At 57.4% G+C, this 17,761-nt stretch overlaps 3 protein-coding genes across 3 annotated transcripts; 2 read left to right on the forward strand and 1 right to left on the reverse strand.

Moving 5' to 3' along the window:
- Positions 1–217: 217 nt before the first annotated feature.
- BESB_066230 (uncharacterized protein) lies at positions 218–9,328 on the forward strand (the record flags this gene model as incomplete). Its single annotated transcript, XM_029365016.1, has 15 exons — positions 218–924; positions 1,229–1,404; positions 1,625–2,184; positions 2,585–3,025; positions 3,083–3,451; positions 4,121–4,504; positions 4,761–4,939; positions 5,270–5,378; positions 5,892–6,057; positions 6,507–6,672; positions 6,895–7,075; positions 7,474–7,701; positions 8,019–8,100; positions 8,367–8,653; positions 9,119–9,328. 15 exons carry the CDS (start codon positions 218–220, stop codon positions 9,326–9,328), a joined length of 4,245 nt encoding a protein of 1,414 aa, XP_029218599.1.
- Positions 9,329–11,524: 2,196 nt separating this feature from the next.
- Positions 11,525–12,973, reverse strand: BESB_066240 (uncharacterized protein; the record flags this gene model as incomplete). Its single annotated transcript, XM_029365017.1, has 1 exon — positions 11,525–12,973. The coding sequence occupies one exon, from the start codon at positions 12,971–12,973 to the stop codon at positions 11,525–11,527; it is 1,449 nt and encodes a 482-aa protein (XP_029218600.1).
- A 3,730-nt stretch (positions 12,974–16,703) lies between these two features.
- On the forward strand, positions 16,704–17,609 carry BESB_066250 (uncharacterized protein; the record flags this gene model as incomplete). Its single annotated transcript, XM_029365018.1, has 1 exon — positions 16,704–17,609. One exon carries the CDS (start codon positions 16,704–16,706, stop codon positions 17,607–17,609), a length of 906 nt encoding a protein of 301 aa, XP_029218601.1.
- Positions 17,610–17,761: the final 152 nt, after the last annotated feature.

A 17,761-nucleotide genomic window follows, 5' to 3' on the forward strand; every position in this document is an offset into this window, starting at 1 on the left:
ATTCCTCACCGCATTCCTTCCGAGCTGGCGGGGTGGTGTTTCCAAGTCTAGGAGCCACAGCCGCTTCTTCTCGTCGTGTACCCTCTGCTTCTGGGCAGCCCGTCACGCGAGCCCTTTTTTCCACCTTGTTTCTATTCTCTGCTCGCTCTCTGACCTGCTAGCCACAGCATCTCCGTCTACTCCTCTTCACTCTCGTCCGCGGTGTCTCTCCTTCACCATGCAGCCGTCCAGCTTTGTGCCCGCCGCTTCGGCGGCCTCGCCCTGTCCGCCGGTCTACACAGAGGAGCGTGTTCGCGAGATGGTTGCAGCATTTTACTCTCCGTCTCCCATTTCTGGCGCGACGCCTGTCCAGGCGAATGAATTTCTTGTGGAGTTTCAGCAGCACGCCTCGGCTTGGCCCGTATGCATCTCCTTTTTGAACCAGTTTTCGCTCTCGTCCCCTCAGGCTGCTTCTCTCAGCGCGGGCGATGAGTGTCTCCTCTACTTCGCTTCGCAGACGCTCGCGGCACAGGCTCGCGCGGGCTTTCCTCAGCAGCTGTCTCTGCTGCTGGCGGGCAAGCAGCCCGCTGGCGGCGCTGCCGAGGCTGGGGGAGGCAGGAAGCGACACACGCAAATCGTTTCGTCCATCTTCAAGGAACTGCGAGAGGGCCTCCTGCAGCTTCTCTTCGCCTGCAGACACGCTCCGAAGGCAGTGGTTCGCCAGCTCGCAGTTGCGCTTTCGGCCGCGCTGGTGTTTGGCGCATGCGGAGGGGGAAGCGATGACAGAGGCGAGGGCGACGCAGCCGGAGAAGACACCGACGAGCTCCAAGAAGAAATTGCACTCGAAGAAATACTCGTCACGCTCGGGCAGAAACTGGGCGAGCAAGCTGCAGGCCCTCTCCTCGAGCTCCTTATCTCCTTGCCGCAGGAGGTCTCGAGCCAAAGGTGCGCGGAGGGGTTGAGCGGCCGCAACGGCGAAGACCGGACAGCAGATGATGAAGCAGAGAGAGCAGTTGAGACAGGCAACTCTGCAGGCAGACACAGCCGGGACAGAGCAGGGAAGGCCGCTGGAAACAGATATCCTGAGAGCGTTGGCGGCTGGAAAGGCTCGGACGGAAGAAACACCACGGCAGCTGCCCTCAAGACAAAAGTGGAACAGAAAACCAGATGCACGCGGGCGGTCATCCTGGCTCCTAGAATCAAACGGATGCTTCCTGTTGGTGGTACGCTGTCCTCTTCTCTTCTGCAGGCTCTCTTTGTCGCAATCCCAGCGCCTGGCTGTTTTGGGTACTCTCCTCCAGCGCCATTCTGGAAGCGCGCTGGCAGCCGCTGCATCAGTCTTTGATTTCCTCGAGCGCCGCGACCCGGCGCTTGGCTCGGCTTCTCAGCTTTCCAGCGGGGATCAGATTCTCACTCTGAAGTCAGGTAAGGGTCAAGAAGGGAGCTACCCTAAACTTCCTGAGGGCATGTGCTGCGAGCGCTCTTCCACATCATCGACGCACTGCGTTTCTCAGTTAAATCTCTTGCAGTTGTGTGTATATAGTATCGCGCGCGGACTCGTCTCCTTTCTCACGTCGTTACGCGTGCGTTCGTGCTATGTATGTCTGTACGTTGATTCGCCTTGTTTCTTTTCCGCTGTCTGCAGCCGCAGTTACGGCAGTGCGTGCGTGGATTTCTGCGCACATGTCCCTGCTTTCCGCGTCCGCCTGTCAAGCTTCGGAGCCTGCGGGTGTCTCGCAGATTGCGTCGAGTTGCACTCATCTTCTGTTTCATTCGCTGCTTCCCGCGTTTCTCCCTTCGTCTCTGCTTGCGGGCGCCGCGTCGCTGCCTTCCGAGTCGGCGCTCCGCGTGGTTTTGTCCACGCTGCAGTCCTCCACGGCGCTTGGGATTCTTCCAGAAGGAGCTACGTCACAGAACGGCGCCGCCGCCCAGCCGCGGGCGCCTCCGGAGACAATCGACGGGCTCCAGGCGGCGGCCGACGCGGTCGCGGCGCTCGCAGCGCTCGCCAGCGCAGTCGCAAACGCCGAGGCCGCCGAAGACGAGGAGACCGGCGGCCTGGGCGCAGGGCGCGCAGCTGGCGGGCTCTCCGCGGGTAAAGGGGCGAAGCAGAGAGAGGAGGAGCGAAGCACCATCCGCGCAGTCATGGAGATCGCCGTCCATGGATATGGAGTGGCCTGCGAGGCCCTACAGAGAGAAATGACACAGGTGAGAGGAGAGGCGAGGCGCTTCCGTAGAGGCCCAACCTAGAGAAGAACGGATGCCAGTTGGTCGGGATTGACTGGTGAAAGATGTGGAGGCCTCTCAGCTGTCTTTCCGCGTCCTCCCTTTCTTACAGCGCGTTAGGGTGGAGGTCTGCCGGAGATTTGGGGGTTCCATCCAGCAGTGGGCTACTCCGTCTGCATTCTTTACGTGTCATTGCGGGTGCTGAGAGTGGGCGCGATGAGATCTGTGCCCTTCGCCCCTGCTTTTTTTTGTGGGTGAGGGGTCGCTTTACACACCGGCAAGAAGCCTTCAAAGTGTGTCTGTCGCCCTGAGAGCGAAAGAGAGGTGCCTGACTTTTAGCAGTATCAGACGTGGGTGTGCTGCTGCGCCGCGGGTGCTGCAGGGTGCTGCCGTCGTGGACGCAGACCGGCTGCAAGCTTTTTCCGTCGGGTTGCTCGAGTTGGCGAAGGAAGTTTTGCCTGCGTTCCTCCACGGCGACCCGTGGCCTCTCTCTCCGTCTTCGACTCCCGCCGCTCCGTCTGCAGCCACTCCGCATTCGGCGCCCGCCAGTCTCGCACACATCTGCGCGTTTGCGGCAGACACGCTGTTGACGCATCCGTCGCTCGACGTGAAGGAACTCGGCCTAGACTTCCATTACAACTTCCTTTTTCACTTCATGACGCTCGCGGCCCAGCAGCAGGAGCTGTTTCAGAATGTGCGGGCGCACGAGCGCGCCTTCCTCGCAGAGCCAGCTGACCGGCGGACGCGGGAGGCCGCCGCCGTCGAGGGTCTTGCCGAGCGCCCGTCCCCCGGCGCCGCCGCGCCCGCTGCCGGCTCCAGCGTCGCGGGTCGGTTCCGCGCAGCGGTGGCGCCCGGGGCGGTGGCGTCGCCCGGCTGCAAGGACGGCGCATCCGAGAACCCGCCGCCTCCGGCCTTGGCCGCCGCGCACCGCATGTACGCCTCCGTGGCTGCGGAGACTGAAGCGCGGCGTCGGCGCCTGTTCCCGATCTACCTCCGCTTCCTCGACGTGCTCGTGGCGCAGGTCAGCGCGCCGCCCGCCGACTGCGTCGTAGACGAGCGAGTCGACTTGGAGCGGTGGTGTCGCTTTCGCGACGAAGCCGCGGGGAATCTCACAGAGGCTACGCTGGTCGTCGGGCACGCGCGGCTCCTTGAGAAAACCCGCGACGAGCTGGAGAAGGTCGTCGCGCTCGGACTGCTCGCAGGACATTCAGCCGCGGAGGCCCAGGGGTGTGGCGGCGCGGCAGCGAATGTAAGAATCGATATCGGCGGGTCAGGAGCGCAGTCGCTCAGAGTCGCTCAGAGTTGCTCATGTCGCTGCGTGTGGCATCGGCTGTGTCTTCCTGAGCAATGAAGAACTCTGTTTTCATGCGCCACCTCTTTCGGTCGCCACGAGTGTCTGCTTCAGTGCAGTGTCCTTTCGCCTGTCTATCAAACATGGGCTGTGGAGACCGCGGGCGAATCTCGAGCGAACGCCCCCGTCGTGTCCCCCCGTCTTCTGAATCTGGAGACCTGTGGCTCGCGCGCGTCGTGCCCGCCCGGCGTTTTGCTGGGGGTTAACCACTGTCTACTCTCTTTTGGGGAGCTTCCCCCGCGCTCTTCACGTGTTCTGCGTCTTGCTGGTGCTTGAGTATACACGGTGCGCGACCCCGTCTTTTCCAGCGCACACCCTGCATTTGGCGGCAAAGGAGGGTGGAATTGCCAAAATCTTGCTCAGTGACTGTGGATGTGGTGTTTCGCCTTGCGGTCGCCGTGGTTTCCTGCCCCTCCAGGTGGCATATTGCTTCGACGACGCATCGCCCGTCATCGCATGGGCACGACTTTGTTTTGTGTGGTTGTCAGGCTTGTGTGGATGGATGGAATGGATCTGTGGTCGGTGTGTCGGTATGCGTCGTTCTCCTGCGTGTTTGCTTCCTTTCAGACTCCGGGCGCAAGCTCAGCTTCTTCGTCGTCTCCCCTTCCGTGGCAGCGACTCGAAGCCTGTCTCTTCGTCGTGACGACCGTGGCTCCCAGGGCGCCCGCAGGCGAGGACCGAGTTATTCCTTTCTGCCTCGAAGTCCTACCTCGTCTCCCCTACGCGACGGCTCTCGATCTGGGCAACCCTGAGCGCGGGGCGGGCAGCAGCAGAGCCAACGCGCGAAGGCAAGAAGACGAAAGAGAGGCCACTGCGCTGTTTCTCTACGCGGCAGCCGGCAGATTCATTCTGTGGACTGCGGGCTACATCGGAACGCAAAAGTTCCTGTTCGCCCAGCTGCTCCACTTCCTCGCATCCAGTAGCTTGCCCTTCGTCATCAAGGCTGCTCAGGTAAACGCGGGTACGCAAGAGGCAAACGGGAACCCGCGAAATACGTGGGAGTCGAATCGCAAACTCACGGAACTCTACTCAAATCGCGAAGCAAAAAAAGATGACAGACGAACAACCGCAAATGCAGGTGCTGACATACGGAGGTGTCTTTGATTCTGCAGCAGCGGCATCGATTCGATTTGACGCTTTACTGCCTGTTTTGTTCCCCCCCGAGTCGTTAGCGTTAGATATTTTCTGTCCTCCGTGTTGCCTCCAGCGCCAGAAAGCGATGCTGGACTCCGGCGCAGCCGTGTGCAAACTCCGCGAGCTCGCAGAAGAGGTCCTCGTTGAGGCAATGAAGGCTCTCGCAGCTTCTGCAGCTCCCATTCTTGCGGAAGAAGTCGCCGAGGAGGACATTAACATAATTCTCAACTCCATTGTCTCCCTCATCCTCGAGTAAGCACCGGCTCACTCACGCACGCGTGCTTTCTGCAGCTCGTCAGACGGGACTTCCACCCAAACCCTAAACTCGATAGAGGGGGCGTGTCTGTCTCAGCAGGTGCGGCTGCCGCGGCGGCTGTGCCGCCTCTGTGCAGGATTGAGTCGTGGAAAGGTCGAGCGCAAGAAGATGAGTGAATTCAGAGTTCGGATGCCTTCCCGTGACCCTCCATGTCCGCCAACGCACAGGCGGATCGAGGGACGCGGGCGGCAGGCCAGCGAAGCGGACGATCTCGCCTGTCTGTTCATCTTGTGTTTTCGCGTTCCTTTCATGTCTCGTGTGTACAGAGAAAACCTCAGCATCGACAGTCGAGCCGCACTGGTGTTGGCCGCAGGCGCGGTGCTGGCGCCGATGCCCGCGGACAAAATGCGCGCTCTGCACAGGCAGCTGTTGAGTGTAGGTTGCTTGTTTCGCTGCGAGGGGGGAAGTGGGACAGGTTTTATTTAGAGGTGCCGATTCTTCTCTGTAGCGAGTTCGAGGGAGGCGTTTGCGCAGCCCACGCGGGGTTGTCTGCAGGAGACTGCGCGGCGAATTCGAACTCAGACAGCCTGCTGCTTCGAGGCTCAGCGTGCCTTCGCAAGTCTTGCGGTAGCATTTTTCGTAGAAAAGTAATAAAACTCCCTCTCCCCGACCCAGAGGGAACGATCAACTTGCCGCACAGCAGAATCGACGCCGCTCCAGCGTCCTGTTTGCATTCAGGTTCTGCGGAATATCTCGCGGCTCTCCTCACCGCACCTTCCCCTGTGGTGCATCTTTTTGTTCGCTTCTTAGCGTTGCGTTTTGTTTGCGTCTCATCCAATTTTCCCCTTGATTTGCTGCTTGACGGGTTCGCGCCCAGCTCGCTTCGTCCTCCACTTTTTTTCATCCGTGGCGATGTCTCTACTCGTTTCTGTTGTTCCTGGCCTTCAGTCGCTTGGCCAAAATCTGCGGGAAGTCCTCGCCCGCCCCGACAGCTCGTCGACTGCCTACCGCAACGCTGTGAAGCTCTTCTTTTCCGCGATCCAGGGACTCAGACCGTCCTACGCCCTCCCCCTGCCGCCGTCGACGACTGGAGATTTATGCGAGCCCCTTCCGAGTAGGAGAGCACAGAGGAAAACTACGCGCTGGTCTGTAGCCTTAGAAACGAACTCCGCGCCTTCTCGCCTCTTCGCTTGCACTTTGCTGAGTGGGGATCAGATGAAAGCAGCTCCGCGGGGGGTTGCGGAGGCCTCCTCGCTATGTGCACGATTCGAAGTCTCCGTAGACGTGATCGTCCTTTTCAGGGGATTTGTTCTTGCTGTGTATGTTCAACGCAAGCTCAGTTGATGCGCTGGAACCGCGCGGAGTGCAGATACTGACATGCAAAGTGTTTTTCTCATCTGGCGGCCAGAGCGCTCCAACGCATGCAGGAAGCCCGTTTCGACGTTGCGTGCATGGAGCTGAAGGCCAGTTCGCTTCGTGTGTGAGCCTCGTGGCATGCGAAGGCGGGCGTATGTGTGTGGATGTTTCTGTGGCCTGAACCTCAAACCTTGCCTCTGTCTGTAGAGGACAGTCCCTATCGGCACCCTGTGCTGGATGTCACGGAAGAGCTATGGGAGACCGTGGAGGCGGCGATGAAGAACCCGCGGCGACATGAGCACCTCTATGAGCAGTCGACCTACGCGATCGTCGCAGTCATATCCACGTGTCGGGCGCATGTCCCCCGATATTTGTGAGTGAATCCTTCAAGTCTCATCAAAGAAGCGCACAGGCGACTGAGACCAGCAACTAGCATGGAGGGACCTGGCCCTAGGAGGCATACGCGGGGAAGTGTGGAGGCAAGCGAGGCCAGAGAGCACGTCACAGCAGATGCCTCCACGTTCTCGTCTTTCGGTCTGCATTGCAGGCCGCGGGTCTCCACGTGCATGCGCCAACTCGGTTTTTCCATTTGCAGGGTTCTGTTTCGCTTCCTCGACGTCCTCGCAGAGACGTTCGCCCTGCACCCGACCGCCTACCATCTCGGCGCGCTTCGGACTCTCGAGGGACTCTTCGGAAGCGCGCCTGAAGAGCCTGTCTTAGACGCCGTCTGCGACTGCTTGCGGCGATGTGTACTCGCCACGCTCGAGCGAATCAACGTACGACCGAAACGAGACGGCAATGGCGTCGCTGGCGCATCTGAGCTGCTGAGAAAGGCGCTCCTGCGCCGGCGATCCTGTTATTCTGGTCGAGACCCACATACATATATTTATACCTGTATTTATATGTGTGTTCACTCGTGGACGTGTTTGTGCACAGAAGGGTGACCGGTTGTGATGCGGACAGTGAACTAGGTCTCCGTGCTGTGTGCACAAAACAGAAAAGGCGACATGGGACGCGGGTGTCTCGAAGTAATAAGTAGAGTTCGGAGAAGCGACCTTGACAGAGTCGCTGTCCCGACTCGAGACCCTGAGGATGCGATTTGACATTCGGTGTGCGCCGCTCCTCCCCTCCCCCCCTTTACAGCGGCTGGCTCTTAAGTCTTTTTGTCGTTCAGGTTGAAGGGGAGCACTACGTGTACAGGCAACCCGACCTTGTGGGCATGACCGTGGACAGTGTCAACATTGCGCTGCTTCATCCCCTTCAAGCAATGAGGTTTATTCAACCAACCTCGCTGAATCAGGCTTCCGCGAGTAGAAGCCAGAGTCAGCAAGAGTCGTCCAACTGGTTCTGTACGCTGGCCCTCGCTGTCCTTCAGTTCGCTCCCACGTGCCACCACCCCAAGGTAATATGAGATCCGCGAGATCCGACTGCAAGCAAAATCGCACATACACATATATACATATATATATGTATATATATACATATATACAGACATACGTACATGCATACACACATTCATACGTGCATACATACATATATACATGTATGTATATACGCACGCGTCTTTCTGTATCCGACAATTTGTTCTCAAATGTTCGACGTTTGTCGACGGAGCGTGCTCAATCACTGAGTGCAGTTCGCCCAGACGTGCACGGAGGCGATCCCTGTTTGTCATGGCATTCTGCTCGCTGCCACTCTGCGTTGTCTGTTGCCCCGCAGGTTCTGCATACCTTCATGGTGTTTTTCTCCCGGCTGGCAGGGTGGACAGACCCTCCTTCGCAGCTTCACGCTTTCGACAGAGGTGAGAAGCAGGCGGTCCTTGTGCTCAAGAAAGCCCTGTACTTGATATGCCTGGTGCCTGTCCTTTTAGCGGGGTGCTTCAGTGCACTGGTACGCACGCGTATGTTTTTTGTATCTTTTGTCTTTCCCGCGGTCGTCTTTTGTGGCCGGCCGTTTCTCGCCGGTTTATTCCTCTCCGCTTTGTCGCCGTCTGAGCCGACTGCGAGCCCGTTTCCTGTAGTCTTTCTCCATCCTCGTGTTTGCCCGACTGCTGCTGGGTTCGCTCAGGGGGCTCCATCCCGTGGCTGCTGGAGGCGGCAGAGAAGACTCAGCAAGCTGTTCTAGCGCTTCTCCTGAGGCCTCCCCCGGTTGCCTTCTCCTCGTCGGACGACCCGCCACAACCCGAGAAGCAGAGCTACGCGACTGTGACGATTCGCGTGATCGTGCATGCGCTCACGAGTGTGCACGCCGCAGTTCAGTCTTGGATCGGAAACGCCGCGCAGGCGCTGCTTTTGCTGCTTCACCATCCCGTCCTCGCAGAGCAGAGTCGCGTGGCTCTGGAGTCCGCTGTCATGGTAAGCGTAGTGCGTGTCGGCAAGGCTTTGAAAGGGGTGATGAGCGCTCTGAACCATGTGGCGAACAGGCCAGAACAGCCACTATCGGCTTTCCTCATGACTCGTCCGCCATTCCGTTTCCTCATTATGCTGAAAAACCGGCCGGAACAAGACTAAATACGGCGACCATCACCAGCTGGAGAGGCGCGTTGGCGCGCCCGCGGTATTTGTTTCAGTGGATCAGGGCGTAGACTAAAAACGCTTAAGGCAACTGGTGGCATGTATGCCTGGGAGTTCCTTCTTCGCGAGCGGACTAAAGAGATTCGAACGGACGAAATCGGTGTTGTACGAAGGGCCTTGTGCACTCATGTGCATATAGAATTTGGCTGTTTTGGGTTTGCGCGTTTCTTCTTCAAGAAGGTGCCTTTTCGGCGCTGGATCGCTGTGTGCCGTTCCTCTGTCGTTTGTGACTGCTGCTGGCGCCAGAGTCTTCATCCGCACCTGCTAACGCCCGAGCAGCGGCGAGGTTTCCTTCGCAACGCCCTCGCAGAGGCGTCCGTACGAGGCTTCTGCAATCTGTGCCAGCAGCTGGCAGATGACGCCAAGGCGCAGTTCCACAGAAACAAGTTCTCCGCCGGATTTCCAACTTCCGCGGGTCTTCAAGGCGGAACGGCTCTTGGTTCGCAGAGGCAGTGACCGACGGAGGCAAAGATCTCCCGCTGTGGATCCGATTGAGCCGAAAAGGTGTAAACCCAAAGGAAAGGAATGAGCAAGATAAAAACGATGTGGACGAGAGAAAGGCGAAAAAGAGAATGGACGGCAAGGCCCCTACAGTGTCGTGCCGTGTTCCTTCTGAGAGGCAGCCGTGTTGAGTTCCTCTGGCTAGGGAAAAATCTGAACAAGCGAGTGGATGCGCCAAGTTTGCCTCCGTCAAACGCGTGGCAGTGACGCTCGTTTCTTGCACTCACCCAGGTTCCGCGCGCAGTTTTTCCGCGCCTTGCAGTCTGGTAGTCTTGCCGAGTTGAACGGACTGGAACTCCAGTCAAGGCTACCAGCCAGTGAGTGGGGAAGCACAGAGCTGGGCTGTAGACTTGTGCATGTTAGCGGACGCGCTCCGAAAACTGCCGATTCTCCGTGTTGTGGGATGTATCATCTGTCTGCCTGTGCGTGCACCTCTGTGGTGCCCTCTTGTATGCGGCGCTACCCACCAGTCCATCACGCTCCGTGGATGGGTTCTGCTCTAGCTCCAAGATCTGCAGTCTTCGAAGGGCTTCCGGCGTCCGCGCCCGTGTGCCATCCCCGGAGTGAGCCATTTGTCGCGGCTGCGCAGCCCGCAACTGCGAATGCCCATTGTTTCTCTCTTCTCGTTCGGTGTCCGCTCTCTGGTGTCGTCTCTCCCTGTCGCGTCATGTGTCCAGAGATGAAGGGCCTCGCATTAATTTTCACTCAGACGGACAGGATTTTAGGACGGACTACCTCAAACCATCTCAAAAATGAGACTCCGTGTTGGGTCCCCTTTTTTTTCAGAGACTTCTAGTTGATATGGTAGCATCCGTCTTCGTCTTACTCCTAGCCACTGCCACTGACTCGCTGCCACTTTCACGCCTGCCGGGCTATGGGTGGCGTTAGATCGAGCTGCGTCGTCGGCTACATATCCAACAAAGGAAATAATACCACACAGACTCCCACCGCGTTCCCTGCGTCTTTCCCTACGATTCGTGGTGCGTTTTAACATTTCTGCAGGGGAACCGTACGGTGTAGAAATCCGCTCTCCGGTCAACCAGCAAGTGGGAGCGCAGGGGTTGCTAACATGTGAGCCGCCTGCCTTGGCAAAGTTGCACTCGCGGTGACAGTCGGGGGTCGTAAGCTATATTTACCGAGATTGTCGCCGTGTTGTGCGTCCGCTACAAAACGTGCCAGACACACTTGGAGTTCTTCCCGCGGAAGTGCCCACCAACCGCCACATTGTTTCAAAGGAGACAGCGGCCATCCGGTGCAGGCACGAAGAGTTGTTGCATGTCTCACATCTTCGGACCGCACGATATTAACCATGTGCATTGCCTGAACTCAGCCCCGCTCCCACGGCGGGGACGCGCGGACGCGTGGAGACACGTTGGCAAAGCGTAATCAAACGGCCAACCCCGACAGCTGTACGAGCCACAGCGAGTTCGTGAGGGACGTGACCGCCTGGCCGCGGGGAGAGACACCCGTGCAATGACACGTCTGCTGTACGGGGAGGAGCGACCCCGGAACGCGGAGACTATTCGAGCCAGCGACCAACCGAGGAAACCATCAAAGAACCGTGAGGGTGAGACAACGCCCACAAGCTAGCCAGCCACACTTTTCTACACGAGTGGCGTGGCTGCTGGTCCCTTTGACGTCGGGCAGCTGTGTCCCCAAAAAGGCTTGATGTACACGTCTACGGTCATAGGAGCGCACCTTACAGACCGATGGCGAATGTTTCAACGCGTACAACAGTGGTCATCCTCCAGCCTGTGCAACACAAGAGGATCGATGTGTTCACAGGAGCGCTGACGGGAGAAACGACTCCTACTCCCACCACCGTGTGGGCGCCTGCCACACCGCAGAACTCTTGACTGCAGAAGACTTCCGCGCACCGTCTGAAATGAATATGTCGCCGCTGCACCGTTTTGTGGCACTAGTTCAAATGCCATGTTCTCATTCCAGCCTTCCTAGACACTTTTTCCTCCAGCGCGTAGGCGGTGGCCGTAGCACAGGAACATCCACACCCCGCGAACGTGATCTCGCCTTTGTTCGCCTTCTCTCTCTCTCATCTGGACACGCGAGTCTGCCCCGCTGGTCGCAGAAGCTACTTTGATATCGCGGCGCCCATCACGCCGGATACGAAAACAGGGTAGCTGAAGAACGGCGTTAAAGCTGCTGCGGAACGTCTAGCTTGTTGATTCCTGCCGTCGCGTTCTCCTCGCCTTTCGCTTGACTCGCGACCTCCCTGAGTCCATCTACCTTAGACTTCCCCGTCCTCCTGGATGATGACACTGCATCTTCTTCCGCGTCCACCGTGCGTGTCGGAGTTTCTCGCTGACCGCCTGAGGACTCGGACTCACAGCAAGAACTTCCGTCTGGCGGCGCATCTCCCCTCTGCAACGGATTCCCCGTTCCCTCTAAATGGGACCCGCGCTCCATCTCCTTATGGCCATCCGCAGCGTGGCGACGAGGCTGACGCGTGTTCAGCGGCACCGGCGGCGCATACTCGCCGCTCCTGTACCCAATTAGCCAGCGGAGCAGGTCATACACGAACATGATGTTTCTACCGAGAAAAAAGTAGAACACAACCGGGTGATGGAACAATCGATGCAAAAAAGTCCCAAGTCCCTGCCTGCCTCCCGCCTGTCGCATGATCATTTCGTCATAATAGTCTCGGTAACGATAGATATACGCGTCTACGACCTGCAGGGCAATGGCGCAAATGAGAAGAGCAATCTTCCATCGTGCCTCTGTATTTAACGCAGTTCGGTGGAAGCGCAAATACCGCTGATGGAGTCGCCACCCCTGGCTGGGTGTTATAGCAGCTCCCTCATCCCCTGATGGTGTGTCATCCTCTGCAGAAAGAGCCTCCGTCGAAATCTCTCTTGTGGCTCCTGCTTGCGGTTTCCTCCCCAATCGGTCCCCTGGTGCAGACCGCAGAGATGCTGCGGGGAAGCGCGGTGAAAGTGGATACGAAGCCGCATCCGCCACAAGCTCTGATTTTATCCCACTCTCTGATGCAGATGTTTCCTCATCGAGGGTGGGTCTAGCATTGCGTCGCTTGTGTCTGGAATCGATCCATGAGTCACTGACCCTCGAAGATGCGACTCCCGTAAAAAACTCGCCACTGCGTCTGCCCGTTATCGGGCCTCGCCTCTGGCGGCGCCCTTCCGGAGTTGCAGCCTTTTGGTCACGCCTCGGTTGCGGGGATACACGGGGCATCTCGTCCCTAGCCGTATGGCTAAAACTCCCTGATGCGTCATAATTGTCTTTCTCGTCGAAAGGAACAGGCGCTCGCGCTCCGCTAGGTTGGCGATGCGACGCAGCATCTGCAGTAACGATATAAGCTGCGGAGTGAAGCCTCGATGGGAGCCAATCGAGGGCAGAGGACGCGAGAGCCAGGACACCAACTACAAGTACTGTCTTGAGGGCTTCATTCCTCCTGTACAGCGAACCCCACAAGGGCCCCCTGGGAGAAAGGAATGCCGTAGAAAACCACAAGCAGGGCGGCGGCATGGAGGCGGTCGCCTTCGCGCGCTGAGCAAGGAACTCCGGGACCAGCGACAACAGGTGTCGCACCGCAATTCCATTCCCAGCTTTGGAAGCCGTCCGCATGTGCCAGAGAACTAAAGAATCCGGTAACGATCGGAAAAGTACATTCGGAATAATTCGTGTTTGTCGCCGCTGAACAGGTTTTAGTCTTATTCATGGAGGCGTGAATGCGCTCCTGGGGATCCAGCGTGGGCAGCAGGTGTACTGACGAACTGCTAGTTCGATGTGTGCACACGCGCTGCGAGGGGTTTTCCTGCCTTCAAAAATGGCATGAGTAGAGGAGAGAAATTACGCTTCTGAGTACGATGCGCACCTGATGGTGCATTTGGTCAGGTGTATCCCCAAGCACTCACCTGCAACCCGCGTTCTCCGCGCATATTTTACTACCAGCAGACGGCAACGAGCATGCGCAAGCTGTCGCGCTACATGGGGTCCGCAAAAACCGCAATTTTTTAGCGATCCCGCGACGCCACGACACAACAAAGTAAAAAAAGCTCTCGCAGTTTGCGTCGAAGTCAACCCTGTATGGTAGATGCTACCATTCGGGAGGTGGACTAGCACAAGGCACCGTTGAATGCCTGGTTTGTGCTCGATCAACGCCATTGCGAGGACGATCCCGCGTTGCAGACTCGGCCACTGGACAGCAATCGCTGAAACTGCGTCGCATGTAATAAGCAACAGTAACGCTAAAGGAACACATATAATCTGCATTTTGATGGCTGCCGTACAAAAAATTGTCCCAGAATGTAGCATAGGTCCCACTCATGCGGAACGGGAGTGAGATTTTCAGCTGGGTAGGTGCGACCGTGATCCTGGCTGGATACGGCGGTACTGCACGAGTGTGGTTTCTTGCCGTGCATTGTTGGACTGGCCTGGTCTAGAGTAGCACATTGATGAATCCGTATGTTCATGGTGTGGGTAAAAGACCATTGGCTAGCTTTGCACGCGTGAATATGTTCTTTCCAAGCTACATCACCGAAATTCCCTATGGTAAGGGTGGACTGCAATACTCCCAGAAACCCCGACGAATTCACGCGTCCATAGGGCGCAAGGTGAAAAACTCCTTACGGAAAGAAAAGTACCAGACACCGTCACAATGGCCGGTCAAACGAAGAAAGTGTGCACTGTTCGCGATGCTGCTTGCCACCACACTACACCCTGCCATTTTCGCAGTGTAGTGTGGACCCGTGTCTTCGAGTCGATAGCCTTTCCGGGCACAGGTGCGGGCAAACGTCACCGGCCATATTAGGCGGCCACGGTTCAGAAGATACATGCATGAAAATCCGCTGTATAACGTTACCCTCTGTGACACACTCAGAGAGGAGCGTCGGCCAAATCTTTCAGCCTGAGAAATTTACATGAGGCGTTCCTATCCACCGTGACCAGCACTGACGTGCCGGAAAAGTTCAGAAGACAACGGACACGGTGGGACACTCCTCACGTGGACCAACATTTGTATACACGTTGCACGAATATCCTCGGCTAGTTTTCTTCAGAGAAAAGACGAAGTCCCGCTCTGTATCCCGCTGTCGGGGGGGCAGCAGAGTTTTTTCAAGTCGCAGCCGTATTCGAGGCGCCTCAACCTGTGGTTGTGTCGGGGATCCTCTTCCTCTTCTCCAAGTGAACAAGCTGCCAGGTCGATGTTCGCCTCGGCTGTGTCATCTCTGTGCAGACTGCACTACCCAATGTTCATTCCAGGTGTGTGCCGCGTTGCCCTACACCAGAAGCATCTGTCCGAACGGGACCCGGGCGTTCTATATGCAATAAAATGGTTCCCAGGCGACCAGCAAGCTAGGTCCAGAACTCCATCGGGATGCGTTGTTTGCACAGGGCGATCTGCTTTGGCACTCAGCCGTACTGCGGGTCACCAAAACTGAAAGGCAGGCATTCGCGAGTGTGGGTTGACGCTGACCCCCATGATGCGGAAGTGCGAAGTCGCGCAGAAAAAAAGAAACCTTGCAGGCTAGCATTATCAACAATAAGACATATTTTGAAGTTACCCTTGGCTTACGACAATCTCAGTTCGGAGGCACCGAAGCAGGAAGGTCTATGGCCTGCTTGCACGTAGACGCGTCTAAAGCGATCGTGTCAGGCTGTGCAGAGTGCTGAAGCCCGGACACTCTTGACCCCCCTCAATATGAAGTGTCTCGGCCTAAAGTGCAAGCCTGAATGCCTCTTCCTTCGATAATTACATGCCCGCCGCAGGCACTGTAGGGGAGGTGCTCCAATGCCCACGGAACGGGCTCACGAGACACTGGTATGAAAAAGCAGGAGGGGCTCCGAAAGGCGCGTCATTTGATGACTTCTCTGAGCTTGTCGCTGGTTTGCCCGTACTCCGGCTCCCAGAGGAAGTGCTGCGCTGTCACAAAAGCTCTCTAGCTGCTCCGCCGAGTTCGGAGCACCTGGTCGACACAAACAGGTATGATAGAGAATCGAAGCTACAGGTTAGTGACGTCAGAGAAGAAGGGGCTTCTCCAGACAGAATCCGTGGCGCGAGCGCATGAATGATCGGTTCTGCGAGAATGAAAGCTTCACGGGTTCAGGTCGGCTACGAAGTGTCTGTGCTTCCATGAGGGTAGGATGCGGCAATTGGGGACGGAGTACATCATCACCATGTCTCTGCTCTCCACAACCTATGCGAATCTTGGCTGCAGAGCAACCGTGCTGAATGAACTCCACCGGCGTAACTCCACCGTATCCCTGGTTATTGGCTCGCCCCACCTGCGCTTCGCACAGCACAACTCTCCCGCCAGGCCTTCGTGTCGTCCTGCAGTATCCACGAGAAGCGATGGGCAGCAGACATACGAAAGCGCAGCTCCGGTTCTCCCTGGGATCTTTCATAAGGAATACGCGATCCTCACATTCGAGCGGTCTCTGTCACGGCACACCGTGGCCCCCCGTGCACGATCCACGAACCGGATCGATACCGCGATGAAAAACCGCGCAGAGACCCCAAGGGCAATGCACGCGCTGCGCAGTTTGCAGTACCCGTCGGTCTCTACAGATTTGCAATCGCTTCACCTCCGAGCACGGCTAAAGCATTCCTTGCCACAGTTTTGATAATTGCGGCTACGGATTTACCCGCAGCTGTGAGAACGAGTAATAACTGTATTACCATATTTTCCACAGAAGCATCTGGCGCCCCCCCAGCAATTCGTGACGCCCCCCCACTAGCGAGCGTTCGGTCGATTCGCGGTCGGTGAGCGAAGTGAGTTGCAACTCGGCATTCGCGCTGGCCCGCCTCGATGAGCTTCACAGTGACGCAGAAAAAGTCGGGACGGGAGTTTGCTGTCCCACAGAATTCGAGGCGCTCCGATGCTTCCGGCGCGCGCCCATCGTTAAAACGCGGTGTAGAGCGCAGGGGGTGTCATTTTTTCCCGTCCAGGAGTCATGCTATCGCGGGCTCGAAGTCAATTTCTTGTGCTGGGATGTCTGCATGCTGAGCTGTGTGTTTTCTTCGGACGACATCTGCTTTCAGGTTTCATTGACACGGGGGTATCAGTGATACCTACGAGGTTTTCGGGCTCTTCAGACCTAGCGTTACCCCGCACCGTGCTGGGTTGGTCCTCGGCCCTTTTGGCGCGTGGGAAAAGCAATCCTGAGCTATTTTTGAGAAGAACATCGACCTGAGCCCGCAGGATTCGAGGTCAGCACACTAGCGGCCACGTCTGGGGATTTTTTCACCGCACGGCAGAGAGCAAACAGCGCCGTAACCGTCTCTAGTCCCGTGCCCGATCCGCGCAGATCTCCCGCCGGCTTTAACTGGCGCTCACTTGTAAAAATTGTTCTCGTGATGGAGAAAATGGCGACCGAGGCGTACAAGGTCCCAGCGGAGTTCGTGATGGAGGACATTGCTGACGCTGCGACGGCTTGCTCGCCGCGTCTGCTTACAACTGAAAGTCGCACAGTATCTTGTGCTCCTTTTGTAAGCAAGACCGTTTTGGCGGCTCCGCCCCAGACGACGCAGCCACCGATGAAATTCAAGGCTGTTCCGAAGCCCATGGAAACGGTCAAGACGTTCAGCCGCGTCGGAGATCCCCCCTTCACTCCTTACCTGTCTGCAACGCCTCAGGACTCGTGGGTGACGAAAAGAGTGTTCCGCGACGACCGCCCAGAGCAGCCATACGCGTTTTTCCCACCAGTGGCTCAGGGAGTCGTCGACACAGTGTCAGAATTCCTTCACAGCACATGCGCTGGGTTGAAGCAGAGCCAGTTCATCGACTACTGCCGTAGTCTGCAGCCAGCAGCGGTCGTTAAGAGAGCACCGTATGTCTTGCCTGCAGCCCCAGCGCCTGCATTCATTGCGCAACAGCCACAGCCGCTATACGTGGTTGCTCCTCTGCAGCGCCAAGTTGTTGCAGCGCCCACACAAGAGCTCATTTGGGTGCAACAACCGCCACAGCCAAGACCGCAGCCCGCCCGAGGGATGGACTGGTGCAGCCCCGCTGCACCGACTGTCATGATCCCCAACCCGGAAAAGCAACTCTGTTTTGGACACAAGGGCGACGAGCGGAAACTATGCTTTGGTCTTCTTACACTGCCTCCTCGTCAAATCAAATACGACTTCGTAGTCGAGAAGACCCAAAACTGCCTGGGGCTGTGCCAGCAGGAGACGTTTGTAGCGGTGTGCAGGAAATGCCGTATGCGTCTTGCCACGTGCCCCCACTGCCACAAGCAAAGCGTGACTGCCCATCCGTGAATTCGCCGTCTAAACTGTGGACTAGAGGCTGCAGAAATGAGATAACGGGGTGACGGGAGCTTTGTCTGTCATTAGTCCGATGCAAATGCAGGCAGTGCCGAATAAGCGTGCTTCTTCCTCACAGGACAGAACAGAACAAAACATGTTGAAAG

Source organism: Besnoitia besnoiti, chromosome VI (genome assembly GCF_002563875.1).
Source record: "Besnoitia besnoiti strain Bb-Ger1 chromosome VI, whole genome shotgun sequence".
NCBI lineage: Eukaryota > Apicomplexa > Conoidasida > Eucoccidiorida > Sarcocystidae > Besnoitia > Besnoitia besnoiti.